We start from the raw sequence: 16211 nt of genomic DNA, 5'->3' as shown, positions 1-16211 counted from the left end.
GACAGAAAGATCTAGAAAGGGGAGGGAGGTGTCAGAAATGGACCAGGTAAACTTGAGGGCAGGGTGAAAGTTGGAGGCAAAGTTAATAAAGTTAACGAGTTCTGCATGCGTGCAGGAAGCAGCGCCAATGCAGTCGTCGATGTAGCGAAGGAAAAGTGGGGGACAGATACCAGAATAGGCACGGAACATAGATTGTTCCACAAACCCAACAAAAAGGCAGGCATAGCTAGGACCCATACGGGTGCCCATAGCTACACCTTTAGTTTGGAGGAAATGGGAGGAGCAAAAGGAGAAATTATTAAGAGTAAGGACTAATTCTGCTAGACGGAGCAGAGTGGTGGTAGAGGGGAACTGATTAGGTCTGGAATCCAAAAAGAAGCGTAGAGCTTTGAGACCTTCCTGATGGGGGATGGAAGTATATAGGGACTGGACATCCAAGGTGAAAATAAAGCGGTGGGGGCCAGGGAACTTAAAATCATCGAAAAGTTTAAGAGCGTGAGAAGTGTCACGAACATAGGTCGGAAGGGATTGAACAAGGGGTGATAAAACAGTGTCGAGGTATGCAGAAACGAGTTCGGTGGGGCAGGAGCAAGCTGAGACAATAGGTCGGCCAGGACAGGCAGGTTTGTGGATCTTGGGTAGGAGGTAGAAACGGGAAGTGCGGGGTGTGGGAACTATAAGGTTGGTAGCAGTGGATGGGAGATCCCCTGAGCCGATAAAGTCGTTGATAGTGTGGGAGACAATGGCCTGGTGCTCCTTAGTGGGGTCACGATTGAGGGGTAAATAAGAGGAGGTATCCGCGAGTTGTCGCTGTGCCTCGGCAAGGTAGAGGTCAGTACGCCAGACTACAACAGCACCCCCCTTATCAGCGGGTTTAATAATAATGTTAGGATTAGTGAAATGGGGGAGTTGCGTTTAAGAGCAGAGTTGATAGTGGAGGAAGGGAAGCCCCTTTCTTTAAAAAACGAAGACATCTCCCTCTTCCTAGAATGAAAAGCCTCATCCTGAGAGCAGATGCGGCGGAGACGGAGGAATTGCGAGAAGGGGATGGCGTTTTTGCAAGAGACAGGGTGAGAAGAGGAATAGTCCAGATAGCTGTGAGAGTCAGTAGGCTTGTAGTAGATATCAGTCTTATACTTCTTATATGCTTCTTATATGCTTATTTTCGTATGAAGTCAAACCCAGGCAGACAGCACTAATCACCAGCTTGACTTCCGCCCTTGTTCTGGTCGATTTCAAACTTACGTGAAGCTTTTATTGCCGAGATCAGCAAGTAATGGAGCCGAACATGGACCCACGTTTCGCCATTAGGCCGCACTCAGCACGCGGTTTCTTGGATTCGGGGCATTAAGAACAGTGAACCAGAGAAAGATAACTTTAAACTTAGCTCTATTTGTCACGTGTACATGACATGTGGAAACACGTACAAACATATAGAAAGGTGTTATTCTGTGTCAACGACAGACATAGTCTGTCGGTGGGTTGTTCTGGGATCAGCCAGCAAGTATCGCCACGCTTTCAGCACCAGAATACCATACCCATGTCTCACTAAGCCTAAATTTACCTGTCTAAAATATGTGAGGAAACCAGGGTGCCCGGAGGAAACCTGGGACTCGACTGCCAGTCTGTGCTGTAAAGGGGTTGCTCTAACAGTTAGGCTAACGCACCGCCCAACTGCCATACGCGTTTACACAAAGAGAGAACATCAGAGTCCCCGTGGGGATCTTTTCCCCCACTTTCCATAGAGACTGTTCTCTAAGTGATCTCTTGCCCACTCATCCCTCCGGGCACCTATCCCTTCAAGTAGGACAATTGCTACACCTGCCCCTGCATGTCCTCCCTGGCCAGCATTCAGGTCCCCAGAGGCGTCACTCCATCTGCGACACTGTCGGGGTCAGCCACTGTATCTGGTGCGCTGGTCCGGCCCACTCTACATCAGTAAGATCCAACGTAGATTGGAGGACGCTTCATCGAGCACATTCGCTTTGCCCGCCACAAAAGGTCGGATTTTCCGGTGACCGCCCAGTTCAATTCGACTTCCCATTCTCATTACCCTTGGCCTCCTGTACTGCCATGATGGGGACTCACAAAGGTCGGAGGAGCAACACCTCATATTCCGTTTGTGTAGCCTCTAATCTGATGGTATGAACATCGATTTCTCCGACGGTCCACTCTCCTCTCCTATCAGATACGTTCTTGAGATCCTTCCAGAGGAAATTAGGCTGCACTCCCATTTCTTTTTGAATCAGATGCTTGAAGAACAAAAACAAAACAGATAAAAACTTGAAATCCGCAGCAGGACAGGCAGTTTGAATCAATTCAGGGAGAGGTCATCGGCATGGAACGCGAGCTCGGTTTCTCTCCACAGATCCTGACTGACCTGCTGTGTTTCCCCTGCATTTCCTGGATATAAAATGGGCCCAACATCAAATATCTGACTCAGGATAGAGATACTGGCTCTGCTTGTCTCCTAAAATACAGGGGTGTCATGTTGGTTCTTTAATATCCACGTGGAGGAAGATTGCTGAGGAAATAACGAATAAATCTAAGCAGGCCAGCTGGAAGAATAACACGCGTTGGAGAGAGATTAATTCATCTGATCATGAGGGAAACCCTAAGCCTTGGGAGGTGTTGAAGCGGCAGTGTGAGGATTACGATATGAATAGAGAAAAACAGGAAAGATTAAGAAAGGAGAGACAAAATAAGGAATCAGGGTTGAAACGCCAAGCCGAACTACCATAGGGGAATAAAATGGAGGTACCTCCTGACATGTCTGGTCTGCCAACGCTATTCCAAAATAATGACACCGATGATCAGGAGGAGGATTGGCAAAATCTGTCTAGTGCCCCACCCGTCCAACCATTTCAACCCGTATACCTTAATACCCCTACCAGTGCCCCACCACCTCAGCCTCAATCCAGAGACCAACAATATGGACTGGCCGGATAACACCCGCCCACGAATGAGAAGGGCGCTCACTCATTACTGGAATAGCATTAAAGAATCTAAGCCAGCTAAGGTCAAACATGGGATGGTACAGTGCCCTTCTCGTCAGTCCCGTCACAGGGGCCCTGATGCCCTCAGAGGCTATCAAATGGAACCCCAGTATTGTGTCCCGGGGTGGGCTGATAGATATGGCCCTCTTTATGGACCATCTTATGCCCCTTCTCCCCCTTTCCGCAATCATAACAACTTCCCGCCCTGTTCGGCAACACCAAGTTCAACACAGGGTTGTTTTAACTGTGGTGGCACGGATCATTTGGAACGGAACGGCCCACAGACACAGCAGCAAAATAGACCCCAGGGCAGGAGACAACCTTTTTCCACCAGCACTATCCTCCCTTCTGAACTTCCTATATTGACTGAGGATGAGCCAATAGTATGCTTGACTGTTGAGGGCAGGGAAATCCCCTTTATGGTTGAGACCGGGGCCACAGCTTCAACACTTGAAATCTCCTGTTTGAGCCAGCATGGATTTAGGCTCTCATCCGCCTCCGCGAACCTCGGCTGTCTAACCGGGCAGGAGAGAGAATACCCCCTGACAGAACCACTAATTGCCCAATTTGGCCCTCAGTTCTGTACTGTCCAATTGGCCCAAAACCCTGATTTGGGGATTAATATAGCAGGAAGAGATTTGTTGTGTTCCCTCTGAGTCGAAATTCTTTGGCTTAATGAGGGCATCACCATTAAAACAATATCACTGAGAGACAATTTTGGATCTAGTGCTCCCCCCAGTGGTGGGATGTCGACTTGAGGCCGGAGGATTTTTACTTCTCCCCTGCAGGTCCCTGATCCCCATGTAACCCTATGTTACGATTCCACTGGAGCTTCCGCTGAGCTGCTAGCCACCTTTGTCCCTTTCCTAGGGTCGCTGTTACCATTACAGGATGTATTGAGGGTAAGGAGGGATCAGCACTCCTGGTGAACGTTCCCGTCCACCTCTGGCATCAACCAGGCTTGGTATCTCCACATATCAACAGGAATTCTGCAGATGCTGGAAATTCAAGCAACACACATCAAAGTTGCTGGTGAACGCAGCAGGCCAGGCAGCATCTCTAGGAAGAGGTGCAGTCGACGTTTCAGGCCGAGACCCTTCGTCAGAACTAACTGAAGGAAGAGTGAGTTAGTCCTGACAAAGGGTCTCGGCCTGAAATGTCGACTGCACCTCTTCCCAGAGATGCTGCCTGGCCTGCTGCATTCACCAGCAACTTTGATGTGTGTTATCTCCACATATCACCCTGTCTGTGAACAAGGGATACAAAGCCAAGGCCCTGGGATTCTTAGCACACCCACTAAAGCAGCAGTCAGACCCCAGTGTCACTGACATACCCCAACAACTGACTGATGGGAGTTTAACCTATTATACTTTTATACTTTATTGTCGCCAAACAATTGATACTAGAGTGTACGATCATCACAGCGATATTTGATTCTGCGCTTCACGCTCCCTGGAGTACAAATTAATAGTAAATATTAAAAATTTAAATTATAAATCATAAATAGAAAATAGAAAATGGAAAGTAAGGTAGTGCAAAAAAACCAAGAGGCAGGTCTGGATATTTGGAGGGTACGGCCCAGATCCGGGTCAGGATCCGTTCAGCGGTCTTATCACAGTTGGAAAGAAGCTGTTCCCAAATCTGGCCATACGAGTCTTCAAGCTCCTGAACCTTCTCCCGGAGGGAAGAGGGACAAAAAGTGTGTTGGCTGGATGGGTTGTGTCCTTGATTATCCTGGCAGCACTGCTCCGACAGCGTGCGGTGTAAAGTAAGTCCAAGGACAGAAGATTGGTTTGTGTGATGTGCTGGACAGTGTTCACGATGTTCTGCAGCTTCTTCCGGTCTTGGACAGGACAACTTCCATACCAGGTTGTGATGCACCCTAGAAGAATGCTTTCTGCGGTGCATCTATAAAAATTAGTGAGGGTTTTAGGGGACAGGCCAAATTTCTTTAGCTTTCTCAGGAAGTAAGGGTGCTGGTGGGCCTTCTTGGCAGTGGACTCTGCTTGGTTGGACCAAGTCAGGTCATTTGTGATATTGACCCCAAGGAACTTAAAGCTTCTGACCTTTTCCAGTTGTGCACCACCGATATAAATGGGGTCGTGTGGTCCACTACTCCTTCTGAAGTCAACAACCAATTCCTTCATCTTGCTGACGTTGAGGGATAGGTTATTGTCTTCGCACCATGCCACCAGGTTCTTAATTTCCTCTCTGTACTGAAACTCATCATTACCCAAGATACTGCCTACAATTGTTGTGTCATCAGCAAACTTATATATTGAGTTTGATATAAACTTGGCTACACAATTATGGGTGTACAGCGAGTACAGCAGGGGGCTGAGTACACAACCTTGTGGGGCACCGGTGCTCAGAGTGATTGTAGAGGAGAGCTTGTTCCCTATTTTTACAGCCTGGGTCCTGTCTGCGAGGAAGTTGAAGATCCAGCTGCAGATTTGAGTGCTAAGGCCCAGGTTCTGGAGCTTAGGAATCAGTTTATTTGGAATGATGGTGTTAAAGGCAGAGCTGTAGTCAATGAAAAGGAGCCTTATGTATGCGTCTTTATTCTCCAGGTAGACATGCTAAGGTCCCCTCGTGTTTTAAGAAGGCAATGATAATCCCGGTGCCGAAGAAGAGCAAGGTGGCATGCCTGAATGACTATCGACCTGTGGCTCTGACATCAATTGCTATGAATTGCTATGTTTTGGTCCCCTAATCTGAGGAAAGACATCTTTGCCATAGAGGGAGTACAAAGAAGGTTCACCAGATTGATTCCTGGGATGGCAGGTCTTTCATATGAAGAAAGACTGGATGAAATGGGCTTGTACTCGTTGGAATTTAGAAGATTGAGGGGGGATCTGATTGAAACGTATAAGATCCTAAAGGGATTGGACAGGCTAGATGCAGGAAGATTGTTCCCGATGTTGGGGAGGTCTAGAACGAGGGGTCACAGTTTGAGGATAGAGGGGAAGCCTTTTAGGACCGAGGTTAGGAAAAACTTCTTCACACAGAGAGTGGTGAATCTGTGGAATTCTCTGCCACAGCAAACTGTTGAGGCCAGTTCATTAGCTATGTTTAAAAGGAAGTTAGATAGGGCCCTTGTGGCTACAGGGGTCAGGGGGTATGGAGGGAAGGCTGGGTTCTGAGTTGGATGATCAGCCATGATCATAATAAATGGCGGTGCAGGCTCGAAGGGCCGAATGGCCTACTCCTGCACCTATTTTCTATGTTTCTATGAAGTGCTTCGAGAGATTGGTTATGGCACACATCAACCACAGCCTACCGGTCAACCTCGACACTTTGCAATTCGCCTACTGGAGCAACAGATCAATGGCAGATACCATCTCTCTGGCCCTACATTCCTCCTTGGAACACCTGGAGAATAAAGACGCATACATAAGGCTCCTTTTCATTGACTGCAGCTCTGCCTTTAATACCATCACTCCAAATAAACTGATTCCTAAGCTCCGGAACCTGGGCCTGTAAAAATAGGGAACATGCAGTTGAAGATGTCAGCAAACACTCCAGCTAGCTCGCTTGCACAGGCCCGGAGCAGACCCTTTCACCATAATGGGCCCACTTTGCCACCATCAACCCCAACACAACCCCTCGGAAGAACCCTTTCCCGATCTCTGGCCGGCCTCTATGCATGAAGCAGGATGCACCCCTGTAGAGCCTATAAAGATCCAGGTTATACCAGGGACAAAACTGCCTTCAGTACCCCAGTACCCCCTAAGACCAGAAGCAATAGAGGGGATAACAACCTTGATAGAATCGTTCCTCCAACAAGGCATCCGAGTTCCCTGCCAATCACCCTGCAACACCCCCATTCTACCTGTCCCAAAAGCAGGACGCCCAGAATGGAGATTAGTGCAGGATCTCAGGCAGATCAACAAAATAGTCCAGTCTTTACACCCGGTTGTGCCAAACCCTGCAACGATTCTTTAGCAGCAACCCCGCCGACGCCCGTGTTTTCACCTGGTTGACTGACAGCATGCTTTCTGTGCTATCCCTCTGGCAGAAGTATCCCGATATTTGTTTGCCTTTAACGTAAAGGGCTGGCAGTACACTTGGACTCGCCTCCCTCGGGGATTTGTCCATTGGCCTGCTTTATTCTCTATGTATTGCACCGGCAGCTTCGGGAGCTCTGGCTCCTGGACGGCTCTGCCATTGTCCAACATGTTGATGACTTGCTCCCAGCCAGCCCTTCGGAACCTGTTAACATTGCAGACACCAACCATCTCCTGAACACTCTCCACTCTTGGGGGTATGTCATACTGGCCGCCAAGGTCAAGCGCACCCAGCGCCAAGTCAAATTCCTGGAACTTTGCTCAGTGCCTCCGATAGACAATTGACCCCGGAACATACCACACCCATTCTGGCGTCCCCTTTGCCCACAAGCCCAAGCAAATGTGTGCCTTCTTAGGCTTAGTTAACTACTGCCGACAGTGGCTCCCTAACGTAATACTACTCACCGAACAGTTAACCCCTTTGGCCTCAAGCAAGGCCCCAGAAACCTTCACCCTATCAGAAGAGCAGCAGTCAGCCTTCACTGAATTAAAAACATCCCTTTCCTGTGGCCCAGCACTCGGAAGACCTTTGAATGACAGGCCTCTCCAGTTGTAAGCCAGTATCCGAGAGGACTGCACAACTGTTGTTTTGACCCAAGCCCATGGGGATCGCAAGAGACCAGTGGCCTACTACTTGACTCCCTTGATCCTGTAGCCATGGGCCTCCCACCCTGCTCACAAATTCTCCCCGCTATCTACTCCCTTGTAACTGCCGCTTCCAATATTACTCTCCAACAACCCCCGACTGTCTATTCCTCACATGCTATTGTAGCCCTCTTGACTTCCCATCAGACCCAACATCTTACACAAGCATGCCTGAGTCGTTATGAGGTAGCTCTCCTCAATAACCCCCTTCTGACCTTTCCTACTGTTCAACTGTGAACCTGGTGACCTTCCTGAGTAGCCCACCAGACGAGCTCCCGGTACCCCCCCATGATTGCCTTTTACGCAGTCACTTCTTAACCTCCCCTCGACAGGACCTTTCAGATGCCCCATTACCCACACCGGATCTTACCCTCTTCGTGGATGGTAGCTCTTCTATATCACCTTTAGGAGTTCACCTTTCAGCATAAGCAACTGTGAGCCACACAACCACTTTAGAATCAGCCTCCTTCGATCCTCCATCTGCTCAAAAAGCAGAGCTCTTTGCTCTAACACGAGCCTGCATCCTGGCTGCAGGAAGATCAGTAAACATATACACGGACTCACAATACGCCTTTGGCGTGGCCCATGACTTCGGCCAGCTATGGTCGCAGCGCAGATTTCTGACCTCCTCAGGGGTACCAATTCAGAACCCACTATATGTCCAAAACCTCCTCAAAGCCATCCCCCTCCCCGAGCAACTGGCCATAATCAAATGTGCTGCCCATGTGATGGACAACACAGATGTCAGTAATGGCAATGCCAGAGCTGATCAAGCTGCCAAGGACGCTGCTACAGCTCGCAATTCTATTGTGTCCTCTATGAACCGGCAGGCATTAAATCGTTCGCCTGCCTCGAAAGCAACGGGCATACCAGACATTGACACTGCCCAGCGTTTACAGGGGGACACCGCTGACTGAGAAGAACAGATATGGAAGGCGCATGGGTGTTCGCACTCTGCATCAAAAGGCCTCTGGATCCCTGACGCTGTACTGACAATGCCTATTGATTATTTGCACACTGATACCCACCTTGGCAAGGAGGGAATGGAAGAGGCAGCACAGGCACGTGTCAGATCATGTTTAATATGTCAGCAGGATAAATTAATCTTTTAACATCTCAGGGGCAGCCCCCTCATGTTCTGGCTGGGTAGCCTGCAAACTGGCGTCATGACATCAAACCCTCAAACTTCCTGAAGTCGCGCCCCCCACCGACCTTGTCGATTTTCCTTTTCAATTTTCTGACTCAGCCTGACCCATCATCTCCATCTGCCTATCACTCACACATTTATCCCCACCCCTCATATCTCCGTCATGCCAGAATCTAAAATCTTCAGCCCCTTGTTCTGCCGCTTCTCACCTCCCAGATTCCGACACATTTTCACAATTCATCCCTCCTTCATCTATCTATCAACCCCTCTGCTGGATCCACTCAACACCAGCCAGCTCTTTCTCCATCCTTGTCTCCCCCATCCTGCACCGATTATCTCCCCTCTGACTTCCGGTCCAGATGAAGCAGCTCGAGCTGATCACTTCCCTCCATAGATGCCACTGACTCGCTGGGAGTCTCCGGCACTTCCTGTGTTACCACCACAGCACGCCCCGTTTGCCCAAGATTCACCTTGTCCCCGATAACTCACAACAGAGCCGGTGGGTCTTAGGACCCGGGGAGCTCAAGAATCACCTTCCGCAGTACTCCTGTTCATTGACGGATAGCGTTAACATATTAAAATTAATGAACTGATAATTCTCAAATAGCGTTTATTTCACTCTTCTCAAATTTATATTTACAGGGACTTACTCCTGACACCAGTTCCCAGGATCCGACACATTTACAGACCTGCAGCACAACCGGAGCAGATTCTCAGCCACTGCATTCCATATCTAGTCGCGAAGAAAGGATAAAGTTTCCCCGTGAATTTATTCCCGGTGAAGGTGTAGAGTTGAGACTTGGTCTCCGCGTTGTAAAATGAAACTGTCCCGGACTTGTAACTGAGATAAACTCCCACCCTCCTGGGGATGGGACCAGCAGGGAGACGGGATTCAGGGGAGCTGAGAACTTTCACCACGTCATCACGCCGCCCGATGATCCAGAATCCGGTCTCCGGACTCAGAGTGACATCTCCCTTCCTGTCCACAGACTCTGCGGCGACTCCCAGACTCCACCACTGATTCCCCGTCACCTCCACCTCCCAGTAATGTCTCCCCAATGTGAATCCCTCCGATCCCAACACACAAAGCCAGTTTATGAATCTCTTCGCGGTGTCAGGGAGATTCCTCCGGGTACTGGACCGTCTCACACTCTTCCGATCCTCAGAGACCTCGAGTTCCAGATGCGCCGTTTCCACATCCAGGGTGACAGAGTCTGAGGGGAGAAGCAGTGAATTAGAGAGACCCCGAGAACTGGGAGAAGACTCGGGCAGCGCTACCACAGAACTGGGGGAGAGGCCGCTGGGCCTCAGGCGCAGTTGGATAGCCGACAGAAACCTTTCCTGCGATTTTACTCAGCGAGAGAATGGACCATGCAGTATCTTCCTGAGGGTTTTCCTCTGGGGTGTGAGCGGAGTTTTCCAGAAAAACACAAACTAAATGCTGGAGGAACTCAGCGGGTAAGCAGCAGATGTGGAGGGAGATGGACAGTGGTTGAGACCTTCACACAAGAACGGAAAGAAAGACGGGAGAGAGCCCATGGAAACAGGTCTTAACACTTTAAGAAAGGAGGAAGGCAGCAGAAAGGAAATTATAGTCCAGTTGGCCTGGCCTCAGTGGCTGGGAAGATGTTGGAGTAATTGTTAAGGAGGAGGTTATGGAAGACATAGTCACTCAGGACAAGATAGGACAAAGTCAGCATGGTTTCTTGAAGGGAAAATCTAGGACAAACCTGCTGGAATTCTTTAAGGGGATTACAAGTAGGACAGATAAAGGAGATGTAGTGGATATTGTATATTTGGACTTTCAAAAGGCCTTTGAAAAGGTGCCAAACATGAGGCTGCTTACCACGTTAAGAGCCCAAGGTAAGACAGGCAAATTACTGGCATGGTTAGAGAATGGCTGATTGGTAGGAGGCAACAAGTGGGAATAACAGGATCCTTTTCTTGTTGGCTGCCAGTGACTAGAGGTGTTCCACAGTGGTTGGTGTTGGGACTGCTTCTTTTTATGCTGTATATAACTGATTTAGGTGATGGAATAGATGACTTTGTTGCCAAGTTTGTATACAAAAATTAGTGGAGGGGAGGATAGTGTTGAGGAAACAGGAAGGCTGCTTAGATAGATTAGAAGAATGTGCTAGAGAGTGGCAAATGAAATACAATGTTGGAAAATGCATGGTCATGCACTTTGTTAGTAGAAATAAATGTGTAGTCTATGTTCTACACAGGGAGAAAATCCAGAAATCTGAGATGCAAAGGGACTTGGGAATCCTTTGCAGAACACCCTAAATGTTAACTTTCGGGTTGAGTTAGTGGTGAGGAAGGCAAATGCAATGTTAGCATTCATTTCAAGAGGTGTAGAATAAACAGCAGGGACATGATGCTGAGGGTTTATAAGGCATTGGGCGAGGCCTTATCCTGTGTATTGCGAACAGTTTCGGGCTCCTCATCTCTGAAAGGACGTGCTGGCATTGGAGAGGGCCGAGAAAAGGTTCACAAGGATGATTTTGGGAACGACTCGGTTATCATACAAAGAACGTTTGATAGTTCTGGGTCTGCACTTGGAGGAAGTTCAAAGGATGAGGGGGGATCTCATTGAAACCTTTCGAATGTTGAAAGGCCTAGACAGAGTAGATGTGGAAAGGATGTTTCCCATGGTGGTGGTGTCTAGGACAAGAAGGTCTAGGACAAGAGGGTCATCCATTTAAAACAGAGATGCGGAGAAATTTCTTCAGCCAGAGGGTGGTGAATTTGTGGAATTTGTTACCACAGGCAGCTGTGGAGGTCAGGTCGTAGGGTGTATTTAAGACAGAGATTGATAGGTTCTTGATTGGATACGGCATCAAAGGTTACTGAGAGAAGGCCAGGAAGTGGGCCTGAGGAGGGGAAAAAAGGATCAGCCATATTTGGATGGTGTTGAAGACTCGATGGGCCAAATGGCCCAATTCTGCTCCTATCTCTTATTGTCTTATGGTCTTATGGCTGTAAGGAAGGGGTAGAGCAACAACTGGATCCAGATGAGAATGTGGTGAGTGAATTCTGGAGGCATTTAAAGAGGAGATAAGGTAGGCTTTTGGACCAAATTCATTCGTGCTAACCAACTTGTTTTAATGAGCTACTCCCATTTGCCTGAATTTGCCCATTATTCCTTTAAGTGTTTCCTACCCATGTACCTGTCCAGATGTCTTCAAAATCATTGTAACTATTCCCGCCTCTAGTGTTTCCCTTAGCAGCCTCCTAATCCCCAGTGAAAATTCCCGGCCTATCCAGCTATTCCTCAAAACCAAATCCCTCCATCCCCTGTAACATGGTTGTAAACCTGTTTTGCACTCTTTTCAAATTAATGACATCATTGTTATAGCAAGGTAAATATTCTGGTCACGGTGCTCCAAAGTGTGGCAACGTCACATTCCAGCTCCTGCACTCAGTATTCCTACCGAACACTCTCCAGAGACTCGCCAATTGCTGGGTAAATCCTGTTTAGGTTTAGATTCATTGAGACATAGAAAAGTACAAAACAGAAGCAAGACCTTTTGCCCATCTAGTCCATGCCAAACCATTTACACTACCTACTCCCATCGACCTGCACCAGGAAAATAGCCCTTTGTACGCCTCCATCCATGTACGTATCCAAACATATCTAAAACATTGAAATCGAGCTCGCTGCACTACTTGTGCTGTCAGCTCTTTCCACAGTCTTATTATTCCTTAAGACATCTGAGTGAAGATGTCTCCCTTAAACATCTTGCCTTTCAGCGTTTAACACCATCATTCCCACAATCTTGATTGATAAGTTACAGAACCTGGCCCTCTGTATCTCCGTCTGCAATTGAATCCTCGACTTCCTAACCACAGGACCACAATCTGTGTGGATTGGGGATAAAATCTCCTCCTCACTTACGACAAACACTGGTGCACCTCAAGGGTGTGAGCTTAGCCACTGCTCTACTCCCTCTATACCCATGACTGTGTGGCTAGGTATAGCTCAAATGCTATCTATAAATTTGTTGATGATACAACCATTGTTGGTAGAACCTCAGATGGAGATGAGAGGGCGTACAGGAGTGAGATATACCGACTAGTGGAGTCGTGTCGCAGCAACAACCTGGCACTCAATGTCAGTAAAAACGAAAGAGCTGATTGTGGACTTCAGGAAGGATTAGACAAGGGAACATGAACGAGTCCTCATAGAGGGATCAGAAGTGAAGAGAGTGAGTAATTTCAAGTTCCTGGGAGTCAAGATCTCTGAGAATCTAACCTGGTCCCAACATACCAATGCAGCTAGAAAGAAGGCAAAACTGTAGGCATGTTTCATTCGAAGTTTGAAGAAATTTGGTTTGTCAACTAAGATGTACTGTGGAGAGCATTCGGCCAGGCTGCATCACTGTCTGGTATTGATGCGGGGGGTGGTGGCTACTGCACAGGACCGAAAGAAGCTACAGAAAGTCGTAAAATTAGTCAGTTCCATCTTGGGTACTAGCCTCCGTAGTACCCAAGACATCTTCAAGGAGCGGTACCTCATAAAGGCAACGTCCATTATTAAGGACCCTCATCACTCAAGAGAAGCCCTCTTCTCGTTGTTCCGTCAGGAAGGAGGTACAGAAGCCTGAAGGCACACACTCAGTGATTCAAGGACATCTTTTTCCCCTCTGCCATATGATTCCTAAATGGAATTTGAACCCACGAACACTACTATTGATTTTTTTTTATATGGTATTGTTGATTATACACATACACAGTAATTGCTTTACTTTTATTTTCTCTCTCCATATTATCATGTTTTGCATTGAACTGCTGCTGCCAATTTAACAAATTTCCTGACACATGCTGGTGATAATAACCGGATTTTGATCCTGATTCTAACTCTGGACCTCCAGTTGTAGTCCCAACCAACCTCATGGAAAAAGCCTGCTTATGTTTACCCTAACTATACCCCTCATAATTTTGTACACTATATCAAATTTCCCCTCAATCTTCGCCATTCCAAGAAATAAAGTCCTCATCTATTCAATCTTTCCTTATAACTCAGATCCTGCACTCCCAGCTACACCCTTACAATTCTTTTCTCTACTCTTCCAGCCTTACTTACATCTTCCCTTTAGGCTTGTGCCCAAAACTACACATAATATTGCAAATTAGGGCTCTCCAATGTTTTATACCACTTCAAAATAACATCCCATCTCCTGTACTCAATACATTGATTAATGAAAGCCAATGTGCCCAAAAGCCTTCTTTAGAACCCTATCTATCTGCAACACCATTTTCAATGAATTATGGACCTGCATTCTCAGATCCTTTATTCGACTGCGCTCCTCGCTGCCAATTTTAATCCAGTTTACCACCTCAGCTTGAACGCTGAGCGGACGAACCTTCTTGACCAACCTCCCATGCGGGACCTTGACAAATGCCTTGCTACAGTACACAGAGCCAACATCCACTGCCTTGCCTTCATTAACTTTCCTTGTAACTTCCTCGACAAATCCTGTAAGATTAGTTAGACATGACCTACCACGCACGAAGCCATGTCAACTATCTCTAATTGGTCCATGCTATCCAAATACTCATATATTCGAGCTGGTGGAATACCTTCCAATAACTCTCCCACCACTGATGTTGGGCTCTCTGGCTGAGAATTTCTTGGCTCAACTTAGAGCCTTTCTTCAGCGGCACTGTCTTCCAATCCACCGGAACTTCACCTGTGGCTAAGGATGATTTAAGTATCTCTGCCAGGGACACTGCACTTTCAGCATTTGCCTCCCACATGGACTGAGGGAACTCCTTGTCTAGCCCTGAGGATTCATCCACCCTAATTTCCCTCAGGAAACACTGCCTTCTCTGTAATCTGTATAGGGTCTGTTGGAAACGACTTTTTAAATAATATCTTTTTTAAATAAGATTTCTACTTTTTAACAAAGTCATGCATTTTTCACAGTGTGTGGTGGTTCATCTGCACTTACTGACAGAAAGTGGTATACCAGTTAAACAGAAGCGTTATCACCTTTGTCATTTTTTATTAGCTAAGTATTAGTACATTAAATACATGAAGTAACTGCTTTAATGATGTCGCTTATTAATGAGTTTTATTTCTATCTGATGAATTTTGGTTATCTGGATTATAAAAGGTGACTTGCATGTTTTGTTTGTACTTAAAAACACAGTCGTTACAATTAAGACTGCACTCCATTGGTGACTCCTGGAAGACCCCAAGGATCAGAAAATAAACAAGAGTTCCAACAGGTCCATGAAGTCATTGCCACTTTCTCTCACTTCTATAGACTGTGCACCCATCCCCTGAGTAAATGCAGATGTAAAAAAAAAATCAATTAGGATCCCCCCCCATCTCTTTTACCTCCACGTTTGGATTACTATTATGAACTTCCAATTTTGTCCCTGTAATCTGTTTGTTTTTAACATATCTGTAGAATCCCTAAGGATTCTCCTTCACCTTGTCTACAAGGGCAACTTCATGCCTTCATTTATCCTTTCTGATTTCCTTCTGTAAGTATTCTCTTGCACTTCTTATACTACATAAACACCTCATTTGTTGCTGCCTGCCTGCACGTTATGTACCTCCTTTATTAACCAGGACCTCAATACCTCTTGAAAACCGAAGTTCCCTCAACTTTGTTATCTTTACCCTTTATTCGGACAGGCATATTCAAGCTTTGTACTCTCAAAATTTCACTTTTGAAGGCCTCCCTTTGCCAGAAGGCAGCCTGTCCCAATCCACATGCCAGATCATTTCTGACACCATCAAAATTGGCCTTTTTCCAATTTAGAATCTCAATTGGTCGACTAGATTTATTTTGAAACTAATCGCACTGTGATCACTAGATAGAAAGTATTCCCTTACACAAACTTCTGTCACTGCTCTGTCTCATTCCTTAGTAGCAGATCACAAATTGGTTCACTTTCTCATTGGTACTTCTACGTACAGATGAATGAAACATTTCTGAGCACATTTGACAAACTCTACTCCATCTAGTCGTTTTACAGTATGGGGTTTCTACAATACGTGGAAAGTTAAATTTATGTTAAGAAACAACTTCATGTTTCTTGCAACAGGCTGTGATCTCTCTGCAGATTTATTCCTCTCAATCCCGTGGATTGTTGGGTGGTCATTAATATTGCCCCATTACACAGTTATACTTTACTTATTCCCCATGTCCATCTATAACACCTTGCTAGATGAGTTCTCCAGTCTGAGCAATGCTGTGACATTTTCCCTGACTGGTTGTTAGTGTGTATTCTGGAGATATGGAATATTGCAAATATTAACTTCAATAGCAACCAGTCTTCAGATCCGAATACGGATTTTAGATTGAATTTAAAATGTAGCTCAGAGACATCAGTGATTAA

General features: G+C 46.7%; 1 protein-coding gene across 1 annotated transcript in view; it reads right to left on the bottom strand.

Annotated features, from left to right (window-relative positions):
* Positions 1–9401: 9401 nt before the first annotated feature.
* LOC134346439 (uncharacterized) overlaps positions 9402–16211 on the bottom strand; it is a 72888-nt gene continuing 66078 nt past the window's right edge. Inside the window, exon 14 of the mRNA XM_063047808.1 lies at positions 9402–10069. Within this exon, the coding sequence (XP_062903878.1) occupies positions 9537–10069 (533 nt within the window). The 3' untranslated portion in view covers positions 9402–9536. The remainder of the gene's footprint in view (positions 10070–16211) is intronic.

The sequence above is a fragment of the Mobula hypostoma genome, chromosome 5 (genome assembly GCF_963921235.1).
Source record: "Mobula hypostoma chromosome 5, sMobHyp1.1, whole genome shotgun sequence".
Lineage (NCBI taxonomy): Eukaryota > Metazoa > Chordata > Chondrichthyes > Myliobatiformes > Myliobatidae > Mobula > Mobula hypostoma.
This window is presented reverse-complemented; position numbering and strand designations above follow the sequence as displayed.